Source organism: Capra hircus, chromosome 19, assembly GCF_001704415.2.
Source record: "Capra hircus breed San Clemente chromosome 19, ASM170441v1, whole genome shotgun sequence".
Classification (NCBI taxonomy): domain Eukaryota; kingdom Metazoa; phylum Chordata; class Mammalia; order Artiodactyla; family Bovidae; genus Capra; species Capra hircus.
The window spans coordinates 28,551,272-28,578,932 of record NC_030826.1 but is presented as its reverse complement, the minus strand read 5'-3'; the positions used below and the strand labels follow the sequence as shown (position 1 = coordinate 28,578,932).

At 43.0% G+C, this 27,661-nt stretch overlaps 1 protein-coding gene across 1 annotated transcript in view; it reads left to right on the top strand.

Annotated features, from left to right (window-relative positions):
* STX8 (syntaxin 8) overlaps positions 1-27,661 on the top strand; it is a 198,253-nt gene that overhangs the window by 21,771 nt on the left and 148,821 nt on the right. The window contains exons 4-5 of the mRNA XM_018064645.1: positions 5,755-5,865; positions 22,619-22,743. Coding sequence (XP_017920134.1) covers positions 5,755-5,865; positions 22,619-22,743 — 236 coding nt within the window. The remainder of the gene's footprint in view (positions 1-5,754; positions 5,866-22,618; positions 22,744-27,661) is intronic.

The following is a 27,661-nucleotide window of genomic DNA, read 5'->3' as shown; positions in this document are numbered from 1 at the left end:
TAATTTTTAAGAATCGATAAATAAGGGGACTTTCCTGGCAGTCCGGTGGTAAAGATTTTGTCTTCTGATAGTGGGGATGCAGGTTCAAACCGTAAGATCCCACATGCCTTGCAGCCAATAAAAGCAAAAAGAAAAAAGAAGCAGTATTGTAACAAATTCAATAAAGGCTTTAAAAAATGGTCCACATAGAAAAATAATCTTTTTTTTTTTTTTAATGGATAACATAACCCTGTTCCACTTTGTTTTCTGGGGGAAGAAAGATGAGTAGAAAGGTAGCTGGCTGGAGAGATGCCCCATGTAACAAACCTGGATACGTGGCTACATGTAGATGTGGAGGAGCTCACTGGAGAGGTTTTAAGAGTAGCCCCTGGGTGCCCCAGTAGTGGGGACGTGGTTCTAAAACACTGCACCTGGCCATAACAGTTTTCGCTGGTGTCTGCTATTGTGAGAAAATTAAGAACAAGGTCATTTTTATTTCAGTAGGAATTTTCTGATTTATAGTCTGTTATGTGGTTCTCTCTGGTTTCGAGTATTAACATCTTGCTTTTTCACCATGGTAGTAAAAGCAGATGAGAGTGTTGTCTGTTGTGGTTTTTGGAATGTCCACATAGATGGCAACGTGTATAATCGGTCTATATAAATCCCCCCTCCCCACCTCCACAGCTTGTTTGGAAATACTTCTGCCCCATGAAACCCGTAAGTCTGGGCACTGTTGGGACACTGTGGACAGCACTGGCTTGGTGGCAGACAGCTGAGATGGAAGACCAGCTCCACCACTGCCTCAAGGCCAGAGAGCAACGTGGCCTTTCTTGACCTCAGTTTCATTATCTGCAGAGTAGGAATAATCAGACTTGCTTTGCAGGCTGTTGTGAAAGTTGAAAGAAAATGCTGTATTTAAAGCATCTCACAGGACAAGCTCCCCCATAATCATTGGTGTTGAATAAAAGTTTTCAACTCTTCGAGGGCAAGTTACTTAACTTCGTTGTGCCTTGTTTTCTTAATTTGTGAGAAAAGGATAAAGTACATCCAGCTTATAGCATTGTTGGGAGGATTAAATTATATGCATAGAAGGTGCTTTGCATAAAGCAAGCCCTCCTCGAGGATTAACTGCTGCTTACCATTTTATCATGCTTACCATTTTATCACTGTTAAAATTACAGCTAATGTGGAAAATTTACAGGTACCCTTTTATGGAGTTGATAACACATAAGGAGGGTACATCCAGGCATGCAGATAATGATAGTATTAAATACTGCTTGCAAAATGGGATCAGTGCTTTGAGGAAGATAGGCACCTGGGCTGGTCCATAATAGACACTCAGTAGAGTTTGTTAACTTTGGAGGATCTTCCCGTCCCAAGGATTGAACTCAGGTCTCCTGCATTACAGGCAGATTCCTTACCATCTGAGCCACCAGGGACTCCCCCTAAAAGCAAATAATAAATAAAAATGGAAGAGCTGAAGTGCTATGTGAGCCAGAAAAATCTTCTGGCCTCTGGGACCTTAAACTGTCTCTGTAATTCTTCTTGTGGTTCTGGAAGTAATTATCCTTCTCCAAAGCAATTAATTTGCACGGAAGACTTACTTAAATTCTTATGCCTTCTACCAATTAGGAGAAAATCCAGGAGCTGGAAGTCGGGGAGGGAATGGGGTGTTCCCTGGGTCCAGCCCCATCTTCACCCCTCTCCATCCTAGGTCGGAAGTGCTTCCCAGGTTATAGCAGAGAAGCTGGACTCTGAAGCACAGTGATGGAAAATCAGGGTCTAGTTTCATTTGCAACCTTGCATGAACTGGTTATAATTACATGTACATTCAGTCTGGCCAACGACAGAGTACTATGGTGGTTAGATCTTCCATTTCCCTGTCTGTTCTCTGATCTTCCTCCTTGGTTATTCACCAAGTTGATGGAAGAGAAGGTCCCAGCACTGGCCTGATGACCATCTGCCCTGTTTTCTGCTTGTCCTTCGTTACCGTGTACCCGCGCCCCCCAGCTACCATGAACCCACATCCATGGAGTGTCATTACCTTCTAGGTGATTCTCTGACCTCTTGTTAGCAACAACTTCCATTATAGTAAGTGTGCCATGCAGAAGGGCTGTGCATCTTTTTATTCTCTTCGGCTCCCTCTATCCCCCATTTCCTTATGGTCTGTTCTCTCAATAGAGTAAAATAAAAACAAAACCAGGAGGTAGAGTGTGTGTTCCTGATTGGTTAGTTTTCCAGGTGTTCCAGATTTACAGGGGATCTCTGGAATATTCTGAATTAATATTATCAGTATGGTTATTAACAGGATGCTAAGAAGTGGCAAAGTTAAGTGAGCAGTACTGGGGGCCTCAGGGTACAGAAGCCCCACATGAGGTGGTGAGAAGGAGCTGGGCTCTCACCCGCTGTTGCCATGGTTTCTGGTCAGGTGAACAAGAGATTCGACTTACCTGTCCCAGCATCAACTGTCTGTGATTCTGTTCTCCAGTTACTCCTCCTCTTCAAAACATAATCACCAAGTTTTACTGCTCTTAAAATTGATGTCCTTTGTTGGTTAATTAATAGTTTAAATTCAGTTGTCTGCTAAATTTTAAAACTTGCCTTTACTTTTTCTATAAAAGGTGCTTTCCACCTGTCGATTTCCAATTTTTTTTTTAAAAATATCATTTGGCTCTGTCGGATCTTGGCTGTGGTCCATGGGCTCAGCACACAGTCTTCAGTAGTTTCAGCCTGTAGGATCTTAATTCCCCAGCCAGGGCTCAAACCCGAATCCCCTGCATTGCAAGGCAGATTCTCAGCCACAGGAATCATGAGGGAAGTCCCTCTACCCATACATTTTCTGTTGTTAGTAGTTCACTCTTCCCTCACTTCCGCATCCCCATCCTGTTCTAGCTTATTCTTCCACAGTTAACAGTGTTGGTAGTTGGTTCCTATTATCACAGCCTTTTCTAGGCATGAACAGATATGTGTACATGTTAAGTAGAAAATGCTTTTGACTACAGAAGGATCGTATCGTATGTTTCATTCTGAAACTTTTTGTTAGTTAGCATTTAATAGAGTCCAACAGTCCAAAGCAATAGCCAGTAGATGGGAAGTTTCCCTTACACCCTGAGTCCCCAGTTCCCTTTCCTTGGAGGCAATTGTTTCTATATCCTTTGAGAAATTTTCTGTGTATATACCAACATAGGTTTTTAATGGATGCAGTGGGAGCATACCATTCACTATTCAGCTCTTTGCTGTTTTTTGGCTTTGTCTAACACTTTATTTTGGAGATTGTTCCATATCAAATAATTTATGTAGCACTTAGTAAGTGCTTATAAATGATAATGTTTTCATTATCATCGATACCTACAGGGCTTTCCTATTCTATTTTGGGGGAAGGGGGCTACAAAACATGCCATTGCCAAGGTATGCTATTTCCTTATTGACAAACCTTAGAATGTTTCCAGTATTTGGCTGTTATAAATAACGCTGCACTGAACATCTTTTTTTTTTTGGCTGCACTAAGTGGTGGCTTGTGGGATCTTAGTTCCCCAGCCAGGGATTGAAGCCAGATCTTGGGCAGTGAAAGTGCGGAGTCCTAGCCACTGGGCCACTAGGGAATTCCCTGCTCCTACATCTTTGTATAGTCTTGTGAATGTATCTGCAGGAGAAATTCCTGTTAAAAGAATGTGCCTTTTAAATTCCGTTGGGTATGTAGAAGACAGTCTGGCAACTGGTTGAACCCATCTCCATTCCCACCGAGGATGTCTGAGAGTGCTTGGTTCCTCAGCCCTTTCTAGAGCCTTCTGTCATGGTTTCTTATCTGACTGGCAAAAATGACAGTATGTTTCAATTTGTATATCTTTCACTAATGTAAAACTGCATTTTTTTCAGTTTATTAACATAACTCTTGTTTTTTTTTCCAATGCCCTGTTATATCCTTTGCTGTTTTAAAATTTGCCACTATTAATTTACTTTTATTAATGTACTTTTATTTTGCAGATTGTTACAATTTTTATACAGATTTATAGTTTCCTTCATGACCTCTGGGTTGACATTCTCGACTAGGAAGATTTTCCTTACTCTAGAGTATTAGAAAGTTCTCCAAAGGTGTTTTCTAATGATATTTCTGTAATTTTATTTCTTACCTTTAAACCCCTGATCCATAATCTGCTTAATTATAGTATTGGATTATCGTTGAGTTTATGCTCACTTGGAGGATTGAAGAACTGAAATCCCAGCAAAACCACAGGTTGCCAGAGTAGGTTGAGCACAGAATGGAAGACGAGGCTAATCAGCACTGTGATATAATTAGTAATTTCCACAATTAAAATTCCTGTTTTGTCCTGTACAATTTATGTCATAGCTTCTGTCCCTTCTCCTCCCCACCCCTTTTACCCTCCCCAGGGGCCGCTTCTGCTCTATTGACAATTTACCACTGATTTGAAACACCCTGTATTTATTTTTGATGTTGCACTGATCAGAAGGCTAATATTTGGCCCTTTTATTAGTGCAGAGGAAGGACTTGCTCACTGTTTCTTAGTTACAGTTGCTGCTTCACTGTTTCCAAGATGGGTTCGTAGTGACCGTAGACCAGTAGGAGATGGAAAAGCCGTAGTAGTCATTTTTCTCAGGAAATCGGGGCATTCTGGAATGTTGAGAGAATGTATCCATGATTATTTTATAAATGCCCAGAGTCACTAACACTGCGTAGTTACATTGGTTTGGGGGGGATTTATGATTTTTCTAGCTAGTATCTGTTACCGGGGAACATTTTTTTATGGGTTTATTTGCTTTTTTTGCTAGCTATCCAGCTCTTTCTATTCAAAATTATCAACCAAAGTAGATTCACTGGGCCGTGGTTTTCCCACCCAGGGAAAACTACTGTATTCTGCCAAGTTCTCAAACTTTTGGGGCCTAAATGCAGGATTTAATATCCCTCTCAAACCGAGAAGTGTCTATAAATCCATAAATCCAAAGCAATAGTCCCACTCTTTAACAAACTGGGAAAACTATGGCCATGAGTTGTGTTGGAAAAGGTATGAGAGATTACCTGGGGGACATCTGAAGAAACTGATCCAAAACACTGAAGGAATTGGTCAAGACCATGGATAATGATCAAAACAGAAATAGTAGGCTTTTGGACCTCTAGTCTAGCACAGATCATAGATTAACACCTTAGAATATGGTTATTTCTTTGTAATTTTGTTTAGAATTATTAAAAATCATGCAAAGTATTTAGTGAGCTGATGGCAACAGCTTTTTTTAGAGCAAATCTGTAGAAAGTAGCACTTTACAACATACATTGTAGGTGCATTAATAGGTGTTAATAATATGAAAGAGGGCAACAAAGCTATTTTTTTTTTTTTCTTTTTTTCCTTTTTAACAAAGTATCTTAGGTATTAATGTCAAGGGAAAAACCCTTGACCACTGTGACCAGCACTCAGAACTTAAGGATTCCCTGAGCCACAGTGTGGCTGTAGAGAAGAACATTTCAGGGTTGGCCACTGGGAGGAAAATCGTTTTTACCAACTGTATTTCTCAGTGAATGATCTCACATGGTGGGTCTGGTTCACTGTTTTTAAGTCCTTTGCGATGGTTCTGTCCAGGTCCTTTACTGGAAGGGTCAGTGAAGGCTGAGATCAGAGCAGGAGAGCGCTGGCTCAGGCCTCTTCAGGGTAGGGCTGATTCGAGTTTGTAACAGTCCCCTCTGACTTGGAGAGCGGGGTTAATAACGTAATAGATCAAATGAGGTAATTCACCTACTCTTGGACCTTAACGAGTCGCCTGCAGAACACAGCTCGAAGGAGACCGAAGACAGAACCTCTTGGATGATCTTGTAACTCGAGAGAGACTACTTCTGGCCTCCTTTAAGAACGAGGGTGCAGAACCCGATCTTATCAGGTATGATTCTTTTCTTTACAGGGATTAAGCAGCCGGCGAAACTTACTTGCAGCGATTACAGTTGTTTCCCGAAGGGCTTAATTTCTTTATCTGGTGAAATACATCCTGTCTGTTCATTTGTAGTGCTTGACTGTCATTTTCTGTTCAGCCTGGTTTTCATTAAGTTTCTGGGTTTGAGTAAACCAGGCACATTCAGCTGAATCCCATTTTGGAAGATGGTTATTTGGACAGAATACAGACGAAGTCAGAAAATGTCTGTTCATTCCCTGGTTGAACTTCTGCTGTGTTAGCTGCCTTTTAAACTCTGGACGTCATCATGTTTTTATCTGTGTTGGAAGATGATGTTTTTTCTTTTTAATCGACTTGTAGAAATGTGTCCTAAAGACTGTGTAGTCTATGGCTTACAGGACTAGAGGAGTGGGGGCCCTTGGCTTCTTCTCTGATCTTTGCCAGAGCGTGATTCACACTCGACGGAGTTTGTCGGCTGCTCTGCACCCGACTCCGGTGGAAGACTCAGAGGAGGGGTCCAGCTTTCCGGTTGAAGTTGATAAAGTATAAACTGTGATATCTTTAGAACTGCCCTCCCCGGCTGCCTCTAGAACCCCCTTCACCACATTAAGGGACCCAGCACAAATGAGATCAGGATGAAACCTGCCTCTCCCCACCTTCCCCATGAGGGATGGGGTCTTCGTTGTGGGGGTGGCAGCTTGTTCCTGGTTAGGAATAATATGGCTTCCCAAGGGCAATGGTTTGTTTACTTTAATGGGGGCCGGGGCTTGGAGGGCGTGGTCCTAGAGTGGTCCCAGGTGACTCTGGTCTGCAGTCAGAGGCTGGAGAGTCACTGCCAGAGGGTGACCGGAAGAGGATGGGGCAGCTTCTTGTCCGTTCCAGTCTTCTCAGGAGCTTGGGATTCAAGGTTTGTAGAGAGGAAGTGATGAAATTCCAGGAAGCAAGAGGGAATCTTGGAGTTGTTTCTTTCACCTAAGGCCTAAAGTCAGGGAAGGAGGAATTGGGTGCTGGACAGGGTTTGTAAACGGACTGGGAGGCCTCCAGTGAGCGGGGCTGATCCATTATCGTGCCCAAGCCTTCTCGGGAGGGTGCAGGAGTAGAAATTTGAGGATGAAAGCGGTGATTCAGGGTTGGTGAAAAAAAACCCGTGAGCGGGGAGGTCTTGCAAGGTGAGGACAGAGTACCATCTGCAGGCGTGGGCCTTTACCTTGGAAGTTCAGAAACGAACTCAAAAGTATCATGGCGAGGGAGGAAGTTTCCTGGGTGAGGAAGGGCCAGGTAGAGGGGATGGCGGGAGGAGAAGACTTGGAAATCTTCCTCCTCTGTCGTGGAGGTGACTGTGGGGTGAGAGCCTTCCGTGTGTCAGGTTCTGCTTCTCTTCACTGTCGTTTAATGATGTCGAGGGGCCAGTTTAGGCCTGAGGTCTTGGTGGGGTGGGGTGGGGGGATGTATGGTTGATTTTTGGTTCCTTTCTCCCTTGTTGATGAAAATAAGAAACAGTAATAAGAGTAGAGAAGTTTCATTTGAGCCAAACTGAGGATTAGCCCCCAAGCCAGCTTCCCAGGTTACTCTGAAAAACTGTCCAGAGATGCAGGTTGTTTTTTTTTTTTTTTTTTAGCACAGTTTTATATCTTGCAAGAACAAAGAACACTAAACGAGTCAGGGATACATTTCTTCAAGGTTAAAAAAAAAAAAAAAGACCAGAACATACACAGGGAGTCAGCATGGCCTTGGCACCTGGGAAGGGAGTCGCTTATCCTCAAAGGAGGACCATCGTTGGCATCCCAGGAAGAGGGGCATTGCATCTTTATTTTTAACATGGACATTCTTCACTTCAGGTCAGTGTGCCCTTTTCTTTAATAAATAGAGCAGATGTACAATGGGTGTTAGATAAGCCACATACAAGCTGTTTTAGCATAAAGTTCAAGTTAACTCATCTTTTTCCTCCCGCATGAAAATCTGTAGGCCAGAATGACTTCCCTAAATCTCAGTATGTAAGAATTTCTTTTATCGCTTGTCACCTCCTTCTCTTTTTTTGTTTTTGTTCACTCCTCTTCTCTCCTGTGATAATCTTTCTTTGCTATTTAAAGCACTGTTTGCTCCCGAGTCGGGTCATCTTCACCTGGGTGCCTGTTAGAAATGAAGGGTCTCAGACCCCAACTCTGCCCTCCTGAGTGGAATCTGTATTTTAACAAGATCCCCAATTTGGTTTGAATGCCCCTTCCAGCTCAAATACTACTTTATATCACTTGTTCTTAATTATGGCACTCAATCACCCACAAGGCTTATAAAAAAATTTTTTAAGGAAAAAAAAAGTGTCCGGACAATATACTTGCAGAGTCTGAATGAGTGAGTAGTCTAGGGGGAGCTCCTGTTGGGGGTGAGAACAGTTGGAAACCACTGAAACCATTTCTTTCCCTCATGGGGTCTGATGAGCACTGGTAGCTAGCAGCTGCTATGTGTTTTCTCTATGCTAGGCCCTGTGCCAAGCTATAAGCGCCTATGCTTAGGAGATCTTTATAACATCCCACCTTATAGAAGAGAAACTGAGGCTCAGAGGGGTCAAGTAACTTGCACTAGATCCTAAGGCTAATCAGTTTCAGAGTTTGATAGTATGTGTGTGGGTGAGTGAGTGCATGAATACTAACACTTACTAGTTAAGGTCAAGTAGGTTGCTGGAAGCAGATTGCCTCAGATTTGAGGCCAGAGTTTCCAGTCTTTGATTTCACTCACCTGCCCATACCTGAGTGTTATTTTTGCCTTTTTCCCCTACCCCCTGAATCTCCGGGTCAGGAAGATCCCCTGGAGAAGGAAACGGCACCCCGCTCCAGTATTCTTGCGTGGAGAATTCCATGGACAGAGGAGCCTGGCAGATTACAGTCCATGGGGATTGCAGAGTCGGACACGACTGAGTGCCTAACACCCCTGAATCCCCACTCCTTCCCCAGCTTCCCATGCCTGAATAACTCTTTTGCTTGGATCTGTCCTTCTGAGGGTCTGAATTCAGTTGTAGAGGTGACCAGTTTGGGTTCCTGGTTCAACCTTGCTCTCCTGCCTCCTGCTGTCCAGTCACTTCTGAGACCTCATCAGGGACCTCTCAGCTCTGTCCCTGGGTAAACCTCATTGTCCCTCCTGCTCTGATGTCCTGTGACTCACAAGAGGCTTCTTCCGTCCTCCCGTAGGTCAGTTCCTAGTTCTCGGCTCCTCCACCGTCTTTGGTCGCTTCCCTAATCTCAGGATTCCTCCAGCATTTTGGATGGCTTCTGTCATTCTTGATATCGACGTGGGTTGCCTTGTCACTAGGGGGATAGGCAGGTGGGTGGCTCATGTCTTTCCTTTAGGTCATGACTCACAGACATCAGAGAGCCTCACCAGAACTTGAAAATGTTCCGGGCCTGCTCTCTCGGGCACCTTTTGTCATTCATACTAGACTACCAGCAAGCATGTACTGTTGGAGAACTGGCAGTGATCTGCTTGTTGGGCGTTCAAAGCCACATAATAACTGGCAGCAACATTGCAAGAGTTGACCCAGCCAGGGCTCCCTGAGAACCGGTTGAGCCTCTCTGTCCTCCTGAGCTCTTCCATCTTCCTTTCCTGTTTCCTCAGTGTCCTCCTCCTCTCTCACCCCAAACCTTTGCACTCTTTCTCTTCCCCATCCTTCATTTCCTGGGGTCCTTCTCCCCTCCCTTTTCTCCCCTTTTCTCTTCTTCCTCATATGTGGCCTTATTAAGGAGAGGAGAGTATTGTCAAACTTCAGGTCAGATTAGCATTTCCCTTAAACAGACACAGTGTAGCAATCCCATAATTGAATGTGTAGCTGTCATGTGAGAGAATCTGAGTTTTTACCTTACGGATTACTGATCATTATTCTCACGCAGTAAGCCTTGATGTGAGACTCAGGTCTAAATAAGCAATGGTTGACTAATTGAGGGTATTTGGAAACTTGTTAAAGAAGTCTCTGTGTAACAATGTCTCTTAGAAGAAGAAAAGCCCTAACTTTATGAAGCGGTGACACAGCTTCTGATTGAAAACCCAACTGCCCTTTCTATTCGAGAGCATTGCTAAGTCTCACAATTAGTTAAATCTTTGTAAAGAGAGAGAGAGAAAAAAAATCATTGCATACTCCACTGCTCCCTGACCATCTCAAAGATTATGTGATTAACTAGGCTGTAGTGGGTGGCTAATTGGCTAAGCTTTAATCTTCACACCACCAACTATATGGAGGATTATAGGAAATAGGAAGTTATTTAGAGGTTGAGATGGTAGTTATGGATCAGGAGTGCTATATTAACAAGCAGGCCAACTGCTAAAATCAAAGAATAGAAGATGATAATGAAATATTCACATTTTCTTAGAGTGTAAGCTTTATATTTAATTTCTTATATTTCCTTTTTCTTGGAGATGCTTTTTTTTTTTAAAAAGTACGATCCTTCAAATTTATATTTCGTAGCACTATATTGGCAGCCAAGGGAGACAGAGGGAAAATTGACTTTGAATATTCCATTAAAAGTGTTCCCCCTCTACCATTTTATATCTTTGAATGTTTTCTTTCAGTTTAAAACTTGGTTTATAAGAAGGATGATTTCTATTTATAGTATTGAGATTTCCTAAAAACTATTAATTTATACTCTCTATTGCTTGAAGTTATGAACACATGACCAGCCTACTCTTCCAGAAGTAGGAAATGGCCAAGGAATAAACAACTGCATCATTGCCTGCGAGACAATGGATAAGCCATAATTATTCATCTCTTTTACTTATGTCCCAGAAATACACTAACTTCCCAGGTCATCTGACATCTAAGGGATGTGCTAAAATCAAAAAAGATATGCTTTTCTCTGTATTTAGGTGAACCTAAGGATAGTTGAACCAAGGTGGTATTAAGTGCAGTCAAGAATATTAAATATCTCCAGTAACTTAATGAAAAAAAACTTAGAGGAAGAAAGTGTGGTAAGTAGAAAAATTTTGAGTGCCTACAATGTGCCAAGCACTGGTAAAGGGAGTGTGGTGGCATAAAGCCCCAAACAGCAAAAAATATCTAGTTTTTGCCTTTGAGCTCTCTACAGTTCAGTGAGAGAGACAGACGTGAATTAAAGATTCATTCAAATAAGTAAGTTAAGGAAAATATATTGTGCTTTGAAGGAGTATTAGTGGGGAAATGATTTAGCTAGGAAAGTCATGTGGTTTAGTATTTATTTTGCAAATGTATATTTTGTTTCTCCATCTAAATTTTAAATACCTTGAGGATGGGGACTGAAACCTAGCACAAAGCTTGATACTTGCTCACTTAATGCAAGTCTTTGTGTTTCCTGTATCTTTTATAGATACTTAGCAGATTTTGGTATATAGTAGGTGCTCAGCAGATTTCTGTTGATTGAAAGGTTGACTGAATAGGATAGCATGGGTTCTGTAACTAGAAAAATCTGGGACCCTCACAGGATTTCCAGATGAAAAAGTGTTTTTGCCTGCCTCATAAAATCTGGTGGTTCTCTAGGACAGCTCCCTTCAAATGGTGATGCAGGTTTTCCATCTTACAGCTGTGCTGTTTTCACACAGGACCTCCATATTCACTGTGAGAGGAGAAGAGAGAAGGTATAGAGGTCTCACATCCCTCTCATATGCCGTCCCCTGCGTGTCATATGTAGCATCCCATTGGCTGTAACCAGTCACATGGTTCTGATCTGTCTGCAAGGGATGCTGGGAAATGTAGTCTTGTCTAGACTCACAAGAAAATGAAATGGGACTTGCGGCAACACATTGCTTGTCTCTACCTCACTGATTATCTTGGGTGGTTTGCTGAAGAGGTAAATAACTTTGGGACATAGTCTGCCTACTTAATTAGCAGAGAGTAGAATCAGAAGTTAATAAAGGCACGTGAGGTGGGCTGAGAGGTGACCCTGGTGGGGTGTGTTCTCCTTTTGTACAGTCATACTTGTTCTGAAAGGGTTCACTCGGGCAGGGGAAACAAACACAGGACAGAGAAATTAAGCTCCAGTGGGTATGTACAAGGAAACTAGAAGAGGAGGTCATGTCTGCAGCAGTCAGAGGAGGAGGCCCAAGCAAAGCACCTGAAAGGTCTGGAGAAGATGGTGCTTCTTGTTCTTACCTTCAGCTAAAGGGGCGCCTGGTTTCGCTCAGGCACTAATACCCCAGTCACGATGCCCTCAGCCATGAGGAACCGATGATTCTACTCAAAACCTCTTACATAAGGAAAAGTAGCTCCGTATAATAAGTTCCAAGTTAAAGAATTGAGGGAGGTGGTTAATTCTACAGCCAGTGGTGATCCAGAGTCAGCTATGTCTTTGCTGTGTCTTTGTCTTCAGACTGACTCTTCTTGTGGTTGAGGATGCTTGTAGAAAGTTCCCAGACAGATGGGAGTGGGAGGAGAGGTTCAAGAGGGAGGAGGCATACGTATACCTATGACTGATTCATGTTGATAAATGGCAGAAACCAACACAGTATTGTAAAGCAGTTATCCTCCATTTAAAAATAATTTTTTAAAAAAGCTCCCCCCCCCCAAAAAAAAGCTCCCAGACTCCAAACAGCCATAGGAGAGGAAGGAGGGTGTATCTTGCTTAAGTCATATATTCACATAGCTGAGCTGTTTTAAAAGCACTTAACAATGTTCAGTGAAAAGCCTCCCTTCCTCTGTGTCCCCCCCGCAACATAAATATCAGCATTAATAATCTTTGGTCTATCTTTCCAGGGTTCTCTTAAGTATATGCCAACCGATAAGAATATATTTTCTTATTTCCCCCCATCTTTTACACAAATGGTCATATACTACACAAATTATCCTACAATGTTCTTTTATCGTCTGAATATACTGGAGATCTTCCCAAACCAACACGAAGTCTTATCATTGATTTTTGTAGCATTATAATATTTCATTGTATGTGCTGCCATAATTTATTGAATTAGTCTCTTATTAATATGTGTGTTGTTTCCACTCTATTACATTGTGTACATATGTATGTACTTAATACCTGTACTTTTTTTTTCTGTTACATAAATGCAATGGTAAATATCCTTATACATAAAGGGTTTCATAGTGTGAAAGTCTTAATCTCTAGTTAAGTTCTTAGAAGGTCAAAGGGTATTTACATTTATAATTTTTATATGTCTTGGAGCTTTTTTTTTTTTTTACAGACTTCATTTTTTTAAATTATGTTTATTTTTGGCTGTGCTGGGTCTTCATTACTGTGAAGGCTTTCACTAGTTGGAGCGAGTGGGGGTTACTGTCTAGTTGCAGTGTGGACTTCTTAAAGTGGTTTCTCCTGGTGCAGACCATGGGCTCAATAGTTGTGGTGCACAGGTCTAGTTGCCCTGTAGCATGTGAGATCTTCCCAGACCAAGGATTGAACCTGTGTCCTCTGCTTTGGCAGGTGGATTCTTAACCACTGGAGTACCAGGGAAGTCCTAATGTGGAACTTGCGAAGTAGGATGTTTCAATAGCGCTCTTAGATACCTTAAAGTTGTCTCAAACTTGACAGCATAGTCCTTTGAGATTTTTCAGGTAGGTGTGTACTTGTAAGACTGATTATCACTTGAAGACATCTCTGTAGTCACTTAGTCCAGTTATTTTTTTTCCTCTGTGGGTTAGGAAAGGAAAACCCCTGTTAGCCAAATAGATAATCCTTCATTACCATTTAGCATTGATTTGGATGGTTGATCAAGGGAGTCAACCCAGAGGCCCTGAGAGCTAAGTAAATCTTAAGACGTTGCAGCCCCATGTTGCTCAAGTCAGTGAAGGTACCCAGTTACTACCGTGTGGGTATGGTACAGTGTAGTCTGTCCACGAGCTGGCAGCAGCAACCTGGTAGTTCCTCTCCTCAGAAAGTCTTGAAAGCCAGACAGCAAAGAAATACCAAGTGAAAACAAATTTAAAATGCTATTTATAAATAGTATTTTAGGTTAAAACAGGCTACAGAGGAGTAAGTGAAATGAAAGAAGTATGAAATCTCTACACTCAAAACATTATTTAGAGAAATGAAGGAAAACCATATTCAACATTTCGCTGACTTTCCCTTTTTCTGTTTCTAAACGTACTTTCAAGACTGCGCTGTATTATAAAGCAAGGAGCTGCTTATAACACATGGTAATCATTGGATTGCTTTTCGTTTTGTAGTTGAACTTCAGTTGCTCACCAGCAGATGGCGCTCAGCCACCAGCTATTTGACAGAGCAGCTAATTCTTCCTACACTTAGAATTCTTAGGTTTTGTGTGTTATCCCTTCCTGTCGTCCTCCTGCTTTTCAGGTACCATGACATTCACACTTAAGGCAAAAGAATTGTTCCCTTTGGTTTTATTTGCTTGATTTTAGATTGCCTGGACGACTCAAGAATTTCTCATTTCAAATTGAGAAATGAAGCCAAAATGATTTCTGATGGCCTTTCACCCTCCATTTGTGTTCTTCTATAAACTGTTTATTGCTCAGTTATGTCCAACCCTTTGTGACTCCGTGAACTGTAGCCCACCAGGCTCCTCTGTCCCTGGAATTCTCCAAGCAAGAATACTGGAGTGGGTTGCCATTCCCTTCTCCAGGGAATCTTTGCGACCCAGGGATGGAACTCGCATCTCCTGCATTGCAGGTGGATTTTTTTTTACTGTCTGAGCCACCAAGTTAGCCAACTGTTTTATTAAATTTTAAATATAATACTAAAGGTTCTTATTAGTACACTTGGCCAACAGTGAATAGGGGAAAACTGAGTGGTTTAAAATTAGCAAATTGTTTGATTGCAGTAGATCTTCAGGTTCTGCAGTGAGACTTTCCTTGGATGATGTGTAAGTGATTTTCTCTTGTTTGAGTTCTTATTGTTCTTAACTAATACTAATTAGTTTAAACTAATTGAATAAAGATTATTCAATTTAACCAAAAAGAAAAATGAGTATTTACTTTTCAGAAGTCAGTGTTAGGCATTTCTTCTCCCTGGAATGCCAGCTCTTTGAGGTCAGGTTTCTTTTGTTCTTGGCCAAGCCCCTAGATTGATGCTGGCCTCAGTATTTGTGTGTGGGAGGAATGGATGGATGGATGAATAGGTAGATGATACAGAAAGAACTAGACAGAGTACCAGACCTAAAGAAGTGAGCTGTCTGGAAAATAGCGGCTACAAGTAGCTCGTGGACTTTCTTCTGATCACTTAGTATTGCAGTAACAGTGATATTAGATTATCTTAATCATCAGCCTGCTAGTTTGTCAACATGGGGTCTGTGTACTTGTGGTCAGCATGTAGTCACCATCTTCCACCTGGGTGGGGCGTCTTGGTTTCTGCTGAAGAACTCATAGGTATGTGTCAGATTGTAGTTCTGTGTATCCCTTGAGGAGGAACTAGGACTCTGTTTAATTGCTGAGCTGTTGTTTAAGCTGGTGGTAAAGAATCCTCAGTGGTAAAGAATTCTTTTCCCCAGTGGTAAAGAATTCTTTTCCCCAGTGGTAAAGAATTCTTTTCCCCAGTGGTAAAGAATCCTCCGGGAAGATCCCCTGGAGAAGAAGATGGCAACCCACTGCAGTATTCTTGCCTGGGAAACCCCATGGACAGAGGAGCCTGGTGGGCTAAGCCAAACCCGACTTAGCGCCTAGCCAGCAACAGCAGCCATGGATCCCCAGCTCATGATTGTGACGGAACAGTTTTACTTTGGGGTTGTTGTTGGGAGTTACGTTGCAATTTGAGAAAATCCCAAAAGGAAATGAAACATATCCCCAAGTTGTGTCGATTCTCCAAGTCACCCAGTTTGGAAGTCTTGATCCTCTGTAGTCATTCTGCTCACCAGCACTTGTGGAGCTTTCCTTTGGATGACTGGGTGAATTGTCCCATCCCCGCTGTCCCTTCCTGCCGCTCCCCTCATCCTGACCGCCATCCCCTTCTGCCTACATGGCGCTAGCCTACCTCCCTGACTGTGGCCCCTCCTCAGTGTAAGCCAGCCTGGATATTGCTGCCAGATTTTTGCCTCCAAAGAATTTATGCCAGAGAAACTATTTCTGATTGAAATTTGAGCCTCTGCACATCTTTATATTCACGGAAAGAAACTCACTGAAAAAGCTTTGAGGAAGGAATTGCCCTTTCATACCACAGTAGCATTTTCACACCTATAGGCAAGTCTAGTTACAAAGCTCTGCAGATTCAATTCAGTTCGCTGACACCCTAGAAATACCATCTCTGGTCCTGACTGCGAACCTCTCTGTGGCCTGTGAATACTCAAACACTGTTTTTTTCCAGACAAAACAAACATTTTATGTAGTTACTTTGACATCTTTTGGAAATGCTAAGAAAAGCGGCTTCTTGGAACTCACTGCTTTTTCAGTGCTCCATTTGGTTGATAAGAACATCCTCCTTGTGAACTCTGATGAGCTTCAGCAACATGTGTCAGCAGAAAAATGCGGACCATCTGCACCTCCCCCATATTAACTTAATAAGATGCATCGTTCACTTTTGGGGAGAAAAATGAAATATTTTTACAGTGTCAGAAGGGACTATGAAACCTTTTGGTAAAATCTTTTTTAAGACATATCTAATGTATTTAGTAACGTGGCATTTATTTGACATGTTCCATTTATTAAATAAGTTCCATCTTGAAAGACTATAGAATAAAAATGATGGATTTATTTTTAAAAACATTTCAGTTCTAATCGGAGGAGCATGGTAGTTAGCATTTCCATTCCGTTTTGAAAAATATTTATTTATTTGGCTGTGCCCGCTCTTAGTTGTGTCCTGTGGGATCTAGTCCCCTGACCAGGGCTCTAACCTGGGCCTCCTGCACTGGAAGGGTGGAGTCTTAGCCCTGGACCACCAGGGAAGTCCCAGCATTTTCTTTCTATAACTTACTTTTCAAAGGAGAAACACTCCTTCATCGTCCTTCCAAGAAGGGGTTTTAGCTGCAAGGTGTCTTAGTGACAGAATTCCCTTTCAAGTTAAAATTCCCTCCATCTGCTTGAACAGCATCTGTGTCTGCTGCTAAACTCTTGAAGTCAGGTAGCAGTTGTTTCCTTTTGCTTTCTTCTTTTTTTTTTTCATTCTCTCAAGATAAGTGTTAAATACCCCTCTCTTTTTGTCTCTGTTGCTTAAAGAGCTCAGTAGGTTTCCTAGTTCTGTTTCACAAACAGATTCTGAATGCTTCTTCTCCAGCATACTCAGAGGAACTGGTCCTGGGGATAGAAACATGACTGTCATGTGGCCTCTTTCCTTCCAGAGTTCATAATTTAGGAAGGGAGACAGATGAGTAAATAACTAACTACAACCCTGCTTGATAAATGCCACGTCGGAGGTTTTGCGCGAGGTGCCACGGGAGCGCCCTGGAGTGATTGATTCAAGGGAAGAGGGGGGTGAGGGTGGGAATCGGGAAAGACTAAGCAGCAGAAGTGACATTTGAGTTGAGCCTTAGGGGATGAATAGAATTTTGCCAGATGGACAAAGGGGTGGGGGTGGGGACCCTCCAGACTCATACAAAAGCATGAGAGTGTGGAAGTTTGTGCCTTTGTCTGGAGACCTGGTGAGCAGTCCATAGGTGTGGAAGGGGGTTTTGGGAGGTGACATAGCCGATATATCACTGGGGCCATATTGTAAAGCTTAAACTTAACCTGTAGCTTCTAGGAAGCAGTGATAGTTTTAAAATAGGCAAGCTCTTGGGACTTCCCTTGGCAGTCCAGTGGTTAAGACTGCACACTTCCAATGCAGGGGGCACTGGTTTGATCCTTGGTTGGGGAACTAAGATCCCACATGCTAAGTGGTGCAGCCAAAAATAAAAAAATAGGAGAAATCTGTTTTAGAAAGATCACTGTGGCAGCAGAATGTAAGATGATTTGAATGGGGGTGACTGGGAGCAAGGGGGCCAGTCAGAGGCCATGAGCATCTTCTACGGGAGAGATGGTGCTTTTCCGAGCTGAGGCAGCAGCAACATGGATGGACACAGGGCATGGGCTTGAGGGCCACCTCCTGCAGAGGCCTTGGGAGTTGATGAAATGTGGCCAGGGGTGGGAAGAAAGGAAAACGGTCCAGGTGACTCGGGAAGGCAGCCATGCTGCTAAACAGAGAGGATGGAAGAAGAAACTGCTTATGGGGTGAAAGAAGTGGATTTGACTTTGGGTGTGTTGAATTTGGAGTGGAGTTCTCAGCTGGAGATTCCTAAAGGAAAAGCTGTTAATGCAGAGAGAGCGAGCTGGTAGGGAGATGTTGTGGGTACAGAGAAATTTGAAAAGATTCAAACAGTTGAGGGACCTGCTTTGCCTAGATTTTGATATGTGGTTTTTTCTTTTCTTTTTTTGCTTTGATCTGTTTATGTGCCATTCCTTCCCCACTCCCAGATTCTGATTGTGCCCTGCTAGGGCAGGGGGCCCCCAAGTAAGAATCCACCACCATGGTGAAGGGAATGAACCATGACTGACTGCATTTGTGTTGGTGTAGGTCCATGGTCTAAGCACCACTAGTGTCTGTCCCTACAGCCCGAAACCACAGGAACAGATAACACAGCCCAGAGAGACGATACAGCCAGAAGCTGCTGCCACCAAGTCACTTCAGTTGTGTCCGACTCTGTGCGACCCCATAGATGGCAGCCCACCAGCCTCTCCCGTTCCTGGGGTTCTCCAGGCAAGAACAGTGGAGTGGGTTGCCATTTCCTTCTCCAATGCATAAAAGTGAAAGTGAAGTCGCTCAGTCGTGTCCGACTCTTTGCGACCCCATGGACTGCAGCCCACCAGGCTCCTCCGTCCATGGAATTTTCCAGGGAAGAGTACTGGAATGGGGTGCCATTGCCTTCTCCACAGCCAGAAGAGAAGATCTAAAGAGAATCCCTGAGGCACACCACTATTTAAAGGGTAGATGGAAGAAGAGGCACCTGCAAGTTAGAGGACATGCTGTGGGAGAGAGGGGTGTGAAAGGAGCCGAGGGAGGAGGGCTTTCCTGGGTAAGGGAAGACGGTCAGCAGTGACCAGTGGCCAGTGAGGCCTGGAGGACCAGCAGAGTGAAAACGGATGAGGCTTTAGCAGCAAGGAGGTTACTGGTGAGAAGAGTCTTAGCAGAGCTCCGGAGGTGGAGTCGGATCCTGGGCTGAAGAGTGAATCCTGAGGGTCAGGAAGCAGAGCTGGTGAGCCTGGGCCATTCTTAAAGGAAGTCTGGCTGTGAACAGGAAAGAAGGCCTGAGGATTTATAGAATGAGGGACAGCCAGTGGAAAGCTGTGATCACAAGATTGTGGAAGTGTGAGGCTGGAAGACGTGGAGGCTCCCTCTCGCCGCCTACCTTGGAAGCAAGTCTACTAGACCCAGGCCCCCCTTCCTCCGTATCTCACCTCCTCCCCACTTTCATCCTGGGCATGTAGATGGCACATGTTTTCTGCTGAGAAATCATTTATTCATGTTGTTATCCTTTCCGGGGGTGTGTTTCCATGAGATCCTCATAAAACTCAACCTTACCTGTGTGGGGTCTCCTTGCCCATCATGAAACCTTCGCTGAGATGGTAGAAAGAAAGGCATTTGGATTTGGAGTCAGAAGATGTGGGTTGAACTTTAGCTCTGTCATGAAGCATGTGACCTTGAGAAAGTGACATGATGTCTCTTTACCTTGATTTTTCTTGTCATAATACCTGCTCTGACTTATACACAGGCCTGTTCAACGATTCGGATGAGATCATGTTTGTGAAATGCCACTGAAATGGCAGCACACAGGGCCGCTGTGTTAGGTTACACTTGCCTAGCTTCTCGTCTTACTGATTTCATTCATTCAGTTGTGGGTTTTGCTGAATAAATTAACTCATTCAACTTTTTTTGTTTGTTTGTTTTTCTCCAGTGCCTATTCTGCCAGGCACTGAGGATATAGTGATGAATAAGACAGTCCCTACTCTTTGGAGCTTACCATGCAGAGTGGGAGACAGGAAAATAAATGTGTAGCATACAATTGCTGGCTGTTTCAGCGCTGTAAAGAAAAACAAGGCAGGCCGAGGAGGAGGAGAGCCCAGAAGTTACAGGGAAGGGTACTGTCTTAGAGGGAGCCGTCGGGGCAGCTTCTCTGAGGACACGACATTTGAGCAGAGTAGAATGAGCCAGAGAACAAGGCCGCATGACCATCATGGGTGACGAGAGCCTTAGCTGTGGCAGGGGGCGGGGGAGGTAGCAGATGCAAAGGCCCTGAGGTAGGAGTGAGCTCAGTGTGTCCTAGAAATGACAAAGGAGCTAATGTCATGGGTTAAAGATGTTGCATTTTATGTGAAGGGTGATGGGAAGACACCGAGAGGCTGTGGCAGAAGAAACATTATCTACGGTGGTGGCTCTGGCAGCTGGTGGGGAGTAGATTGTGGAGGGTGGGAGCAGAAGCAGGAGGCGGAAGTGCCAGGGGCAGGAGCAGAGGAGAAGCAGGATTTTAGGTATGTTTCGAAGGATTTGCTAGTGGACTCAATGCTGTGAGGCACCAGAGAGTCAAAGTTGGTTCAAAGGTTTGGGCCTGAGCTGATGGTGATTCTGTGGTCGTCTTGAACTGAAATTGGGAAAAATGGGGCAGAGGAGAATGGGCTTTGTGGGGAAGTTGTCTTTTTTTCCTCTGTTCTTTGTGGAATTTAGCTATAATGAGAAAAACTTCCATTAAAACGGAAAGGATCTTAAAGACTCTTAAAGGTCTTAAATCTTAAAAGATCTTAAAGGTCTTCGAATTCAGTGATTTCCAAAGATATAAAGACGTCTTCTGCAGGATTATGAAGAATACCTGCCTCCACCTCCAACATGAGTCTTTCCCGCTCACCTGCCAACCCCACCGCCAGTGAGGGTGGCGTGCTTCTCCAGAGTGGGGCTGGAGTGGAGGCTGAAAACCACTGACCCACTTGGTTTGCTTGTCTTGTGGCTGAGAAAACCAGGCTGAAGAGGTTATTGGAATTGCCCAGGGATGCAGGGCTGGCTGTTCTCTTCTTTCATTTAAGAGTTCCTTCACGTGTGGTTAGTTTCTCTTTTCCATTTGATTGTAAACTCCTTAAACTCTAAGATTTAAGATTTTTCATAGACTTACTTTCTTACCCGGAATAGTACTAATAGGCATCTATCCTAAATGTTAGGTTTTAGCACGTGATAATGAAAAGAAAATCAAGTCTCCCGCCCACAGTGGCACTTGATATTTTACCTACTCTTGTTAGTAAAGTCATATCCATCATTCGTTGAACTTCCCAACAGATTCAAGGCATCAACAAAGTACAGACACACAAGGGAGAGGGCAAAGGGGAGGGGAAGAGGGAGAAAGTGATAGTTCAGCCTCGAGAAACTGAACCAAAAATTTGGAGTCAGCTTAGAAAGAAGGCATTAGGGACCAATTACCACTTTGGGAAACTGCATTATAGTTTACTATTGCTTTTTTCTTGAACTGTGTGGAAGTGAGATCAGACAGTTCTTCCAGCGTTTAGGACTTCTGCAGGACTGAATTTAGCCCTGGGAGGTCTGTGCTGTATGTCTGGTGGTTGATGTGTGTTTGATATTAATATTAAATTGTGCCTGTGTTGTACTTTAATTCTCCAACAGGTTTGAAAATTTTTTTCCTAGTACCTAATTTTATTTATTTGTTTTTGGTTGTGCTGGGTCATCGTTGCATCAAGAGCTTTCTCGAGTTGCAGAGAGTGGGGACTACGCTGTCATTCCAGCGTGTGAGCTTCTCAGCTGCACTGGCTTCTCTTGTTGTGGAGCACCGGCTCCAGGGTGCTCGGGCTTCTGTAGTCGCAGCCCTAAGCTCTCTTAGAGCACAGGCTCAGTGGTTGTAGCGCCTGGCCTTAGTTGCCCCCACAAGTCTGTGGGATCTTCCCGGATCAGGAATCAAACCTGCTTTAGCAGGCAGATTCTTTATCACTGAGCCACCAAGGAAGCTCCTCTGATAGGTATTTTAAAACTAGATTTTAACTACTGAAGGCTCTGATTCAAATTGTCTGATTTTGAGAATACTAAGATAATTTTCTTATATTTTTCCCCCCTAAGAATTTTTAAAATTATGCTCTATGTGTGGCAAGGGCTGCAAGTGAGACAGTCCAGCATTAACTTTCGAGGAGTCTGCTGACCACTCGGGTGCAGCATGCTAATTTGAAAGGAAGAGCATGGTGATAAATGCACTTCAAGTTTACTTTATCCACCTCTGACCCACCATCCTGGTTTTTGGCACTCGTGTTTGCAACGGTTCATACATAATATCCCAGGAGCCGTGTGGGTTACGAGAGGGAGTCAAGATTAAGACGGATAATTCAGAATTTGTGTTATAAATGCTCGGTTGTATTCATTGAATTGGTTTTGAAACCTACATGTGTTTCTCTCTGTGAGTAGCCAGATTCCCTCTAATAAGGAATTCAGCGGTCATTTTTTATGCTATAAGCTGTCACGGCAACATTATATCTTCTTGAGAAATAATATTTGTGCCTTTGGTGCCACCTAGCCCGTGAGACAAACTTTGTCTCAATAGAAAGGCCACTTCCATTTGGCCTTGATTTTCTGAAATTTAAGACCCTCACTTATGATTATTGACTCAAATATATCATGGAGGATTAGTAAGAGTATTAAGTGTCGCCACAGTCTCCTTCACAAGCTGTAATTCTCCTGGGGACCAGGCTCGGGCCTTATTCATCCTCGTATCTCTTCCAGCCCTGAACACAGTTGCTGGCATAAACCAAGGATGCAATAAATTGCGGTCGAAATGAATTTTCAAAGCATGCGAGGCTGGCCCCCTCTGCCCCCGTGGGAGCGATTTGCGGCCGAGCTGGATTTTTTGAGCTATGTAACGCATTCAATCTTCTTCTTAGGTCCAGCCTGATGACTGGAGGGGCCAAGCGAGGAGCACCCAACCCTTGGCTCTTGGAGGAGCCGGAGGAGACCAGAGGCTTGGGTTTTGATGAAATCCGGCAACAGCAGCAGAAAATTATCCAAGGTACCAAATACCCCAAGGGCGTGGGCTCAGAAATCCGGTTGGGTTTTTTTTTTTTACCATAGCCTCGGATGTTCCCAATACCCATTGAAAATCGGAGGGAAAACGGTTGGTCTCAGAGAGCTCTTGGCGCTTCTGTGCCTCAGGGTACCTGGGGATTAGACAGATGCTGTCATCCATCCAGGTAGCTGGTGGAAGTAGGGATTCTCTCCTGGGAGAGGGACAGAGTGCAGCTCGGAGTCTGGTCATCCCAGGTGACTCGAGGCATGGGCCTCTTCCTCCTCTCCATGATTAGGGCTCATTCTCCAAAGAAAAGGCTCCATTTTTTTTTTTTTTTTTTTTTTTTGTATATAAGTTAGTTTGGCTTTTACTTTCAAGTTCATCTTACCCAGCTGGCTTTTAAACCTGCTAACTTCTTCTGTTAATTTCAGAAGTAATGCATGATTGTTATACAACATTCAAACAATATAGGGATATATAAAATGAAAAGCTTTTTCTGTATTGTTCTTCCGATCTCAAACTGTAAACAGATTAACAATATATATTTCCTCAGGCTTTTTTCTGTATGTACATGCATGCATACTATATATTCAGTATAAGCACATGTATGTTTTGCATAAGTGAGATCATAATATAGATATTTCTACAGCTTTTTTTACTTAATATGTATGATAGACATTTTTTGATGTCAGTGTTGCAGATGTTACTCCTGCTAATTCTGTTTGAAACACAGCTTTATGTAGGTCTAGCTGACATCATAAATAGCACATATATGAACTGTATGATTCATTAAGCTTTGACATATACATACACCTTTGAAACCATCTCTACAATCCAGATAATAAGCATAATCATTACTCCTGATAGTTTTCTTCATTTCTGTTGGTAATTCTTACTGTTGTCCTCCCCACATACCCAGATAGCTTTGTGTTGCTATAAAATCGTTTCTGTTTTCTCTAATTCTGTATAAATGGACTCATACAATATGGGTTCTTTGTGAGTTCAGGGGTGGGGTGGTCTGGCTTCTTTATCTCAGGGTAATTATCTTAAGATTCATCCACATTGTTCCATGGGTCAGTATTTTGTTCTCTAACATCACAGAGTAGTAATCCCTTGTATAAATTGACAACAGTCTGCATATACATTTACATGTTGACGTATGTTTTGCTCTGCATGTGTGGGGAAAGAGCTATATGGAAACTCTTTGTACCCTCCTCTCAATTTTGCAGTGTACTTAAAACTGCTGTAAAAAACAAGTCTCTTTAAAAAAAAAAGTAAAACCTTTTTTATCCACAGATGGCATTGACCATTTGTATAGAAAATCCTACAGAGTCTACCCAAGTATAGAAAATCCTACCGCAAAACTATTAATTAGTGAGTTTAGCAAGGTTGCGTGATCCAAGATCAGTATACAAAAATCATTTGTATTTTTATATACTAGCCACTGCCAGGAGTAGGAAGGTATAAATGTCATTAATAAGAGACCAAAAAAACATGAACTACTTAGGGATAAATCTGGTATTGAATTTAACTCTCTGCCAGATCTGTCCATTTCTGAGAGGAGTGTAGAAGTCTCCAATTATGATAGTAGTTTCAGTCACTCAGTTGTGTCCAGCTCTTTGTGACCCCATGGACTGCAGCATGCCAGGCCTCCCTGTCTATCACCAACTCCCGGAGCTTGCTCAGACTCATGTCCATTGAGTCGGTGATTCCATCCAGCCATCTCATCCTCTGTCACCCACCTCTCCTCCTGCCCTCAATCTTTCCCAGCATCAGGGTCTTTTCCAATGAGTCAGCTCTTTGCATCAGGTGGCCAAAGTATTGGAGTTTCAGCATCAGTCCTTCCAGTGACTATTCAGAACTGATTTCCTTTAGGATTGACTGGTTTGATTTCCTTGCTGTCCACGGGTCTCTCAAGAGTCTTCTCCAACACCACAGTTCAAAAGCATCAGTTCTTCAGCACTCAGCTTTCTTTATGGCCCAACTCTCACATCCATACATGACTACTGGAAAAACCATAGCTTTGACTAGATGGACCTTTGTTGGCAAAGTGATGTCTTTGCTTTTTAATATGCTGTCTAGGTCAGTCGTAGCTTTTCTTCCAAGGAGTAGCATCTTTTAATTTCATGGCTGCAGTCACCATCAGCAGTGATTTTGGAGCCCAAGAAAACAAAGTCTCGCTGTTTCCATTGTTTCCCCATCTATTTGTCATGAAGCGATGGGACCAGATGCCATGATCTTAGTTTTTTGAATGTTGAGTTTTCAGCCAGCTTTTTTCACTGGCTTTATCTGTTTCTCCTTGCATTTTTATCTTTTTTTTTTTTGCTTCATATAGTGTGATGCTCAGTTGTTAGGTATGTACACATTAAGGATTGCTATGTTGTCTTGGAGAATTGACCCCCTTATTACATAATACCCTTTTTTACCCTTGATAGCTTTACTTGCTTTGAAGTCTGCTCTGTCTGAAATTAATGTAGCAACTCTTGCTTTCTTTTGATGACTATTACTGTGGTTTATCTTTCTCCATTCATTTGCTTTTAATCCATATTTAAAGTGAGGTTTCTTTATATTCAAAGTGGGGTTCTTCGAGGCCACATGTAGTTGAATTTTTGATCTACCCTGGCTTTGTCTTTTAATTGGTGTAGCTTTGTGTCTTTATTTCAATCTGCATGCCTTTTATTTTTCTTTCTTGCCTTATTACACTTGCTACAACCTCCAGTACAGTGTTGGAATGATGAAAGCAGACATTCTTGCCTTGTTTCTAATCTTATGGAAGAAATAATTCATTTGAAAGCCAGATGTGAGTTTTTCTTGGTTTGGTTACTAGATATTTCTTTCTAAAAATATTCTTGAGATTTTCTTTTTTCCCTCTCCTGGGATGCAGTTATTTGGGTCTTGCTTTGCCAGGTGGACCAGAGCAGTGTTTATTCTAGAGCATGGGTCAGCAAACCATGGCCTGAGGACCACATCTGGCCCACCACCTGGTTTTGTATGGTCTGCAAGCTAAAAATGGTTTTTCCATTTTTAAACGATTGAAAGGAGCCCCAAAAAGAATATTTCATGACTTGTTAAAAAAAAAAAAACGACTGTGTAATACTCAAAAGTGTAGTGTTCATAATTAAAGTTTTATGAGAGCACCGCCATACTCATTCATTTATGTATTACTGACCGATGCTTTCCTATGATGAAAATAGGGTTGGGGCAGCTGCAACAGAGATCAGACGAACCACAAAGCCCAAAATGTTTGCCGTCTGGCCCTTTGTAGAAAACGTTTGCAGACTCCAGGCCAGAGGTTATCTCCCTCACTTCTGTGCCAGAACGATTTTGTGTACTCTCTGTGATATGCGATGACCTGTTGAGTGGGGATTAGGAGTTACGTCTTTTGATTGGTTATGTCTTATGTCCAGTTCCTGTGGACTCAGAGGGTTATTCCCTCTAAGGTTTTCAGGTGGTTCTTTCCCCGGCCTCAGTCAATTTCCTCACACATGTGTCCTGATCATCACTTGCCTGAAGTCTCAGGGTGGATCCCGTGCAAATCTCCCATTTTCTCCCTGCACAACCCTCTGCTTTCTGGTACTGTGCCCTGTATACTTGAGCCACCTTGACCTGTTTTTCCTTTTTTGGATTCTCCTCAATCTGGGAAGACTGCTGAGTGCCACCTGAGATCTACCTTCCCCACGCCATGGCCTGGGACTCTCAAGCCAGTGATCTGGAACTGAGCTCCTCTCGTTTGTCTCCCAGATCTCAGGGATCACCGCCCTTCCTTTCCTGACATCTGCATCTTGAAACTGTTGTTTTGTATATTTTGCCTGTGGTTTTGTGTATTGTTTTGTTTTCTGTTTGTTTGGGGCCAGAAGTAAATCTGCTCCCTGTCAGCCCCTCTTGTCCAGAAGCAGAAGTCTAACTCTATTTTGAACTCTGTTTTCACAGTGAAATTATCTAGCATATGAAGTCCTGGTCCTCCTGAATCACTTTATTTCCATGGTATTTCACCCGTTATCATGTCTGAAGCAAAGTGAAGAAGCTGAGAACAGTGCAGCCTTGCACGTAGCCCAGCTGTTCATTTGCAGTGATTTACTTTTCAGGATTCATGGTTCCTGAAAGGAATGTCTTGGCTAATACTCATGAAGTTTCTGGGCATTGTTTTTTTTTTTTTTTGCCAAGAAAAGCTGTTTTCAGTCAAGAGGAGTTATCTCTGCCACTGCCAAGGTGCCTCATTCAGAAATTGCTGTGGGCTGGGTGTGAGAGGATGCTGCATGTAAGTGTGTTGAGTCTCCCACAGTGAGAGCATCCTCGCTAAGATGCCCACCCTTTGGAAGCCGGCTGGCCTTTGGGGTTCGTGGGGTGGGGTTGGGGAGTGAAGGAATGGAGGAGAGGAGCACTTAGTACAGGTCAGAATGTTTTTCTGCTCTTCCCTTTGTGTTTTGAAATGCTCTATCCTTCCTTGCTTTCCGAGCAAGCTGTCTTTTCAAGGATGAGCGCAAAAACAGAAGTTCTCTTTACGTGAAACCCTCATTACCCTTTTCTCTGCCTCAAGAACCTTGGGGATATGCGTGCTGAGATTGCCATGGCCATGCTTCCTGGCCAGGCCTGCACTACAGAACCACGAAGGGTCATTTCTAACTTTGCCTGTGGCATCTGTTAGCCTTTCTGTACTTGCGTTGACCTTTAGAAAACACTTGGAAAATCATCCTAAAATAACAGGTTTCTGGTGGAGCTTAGACTCAAGGCAATGAATGCCTTCCTTTCCTGATCTGGAGGCTAAGCCTCCTTACTGCCAGTTAGACGGCCTCAGTTTCTATGCTTCCTGGCTATAATTTGAAGCACAAATGGGCATTTGGCAGAAGATGGGTGAGGTGATAACGGTAACTGGATCATTCCTGGTGGTCCAGAGGTTAGGACTTGGTGCTTTCACTGCCGG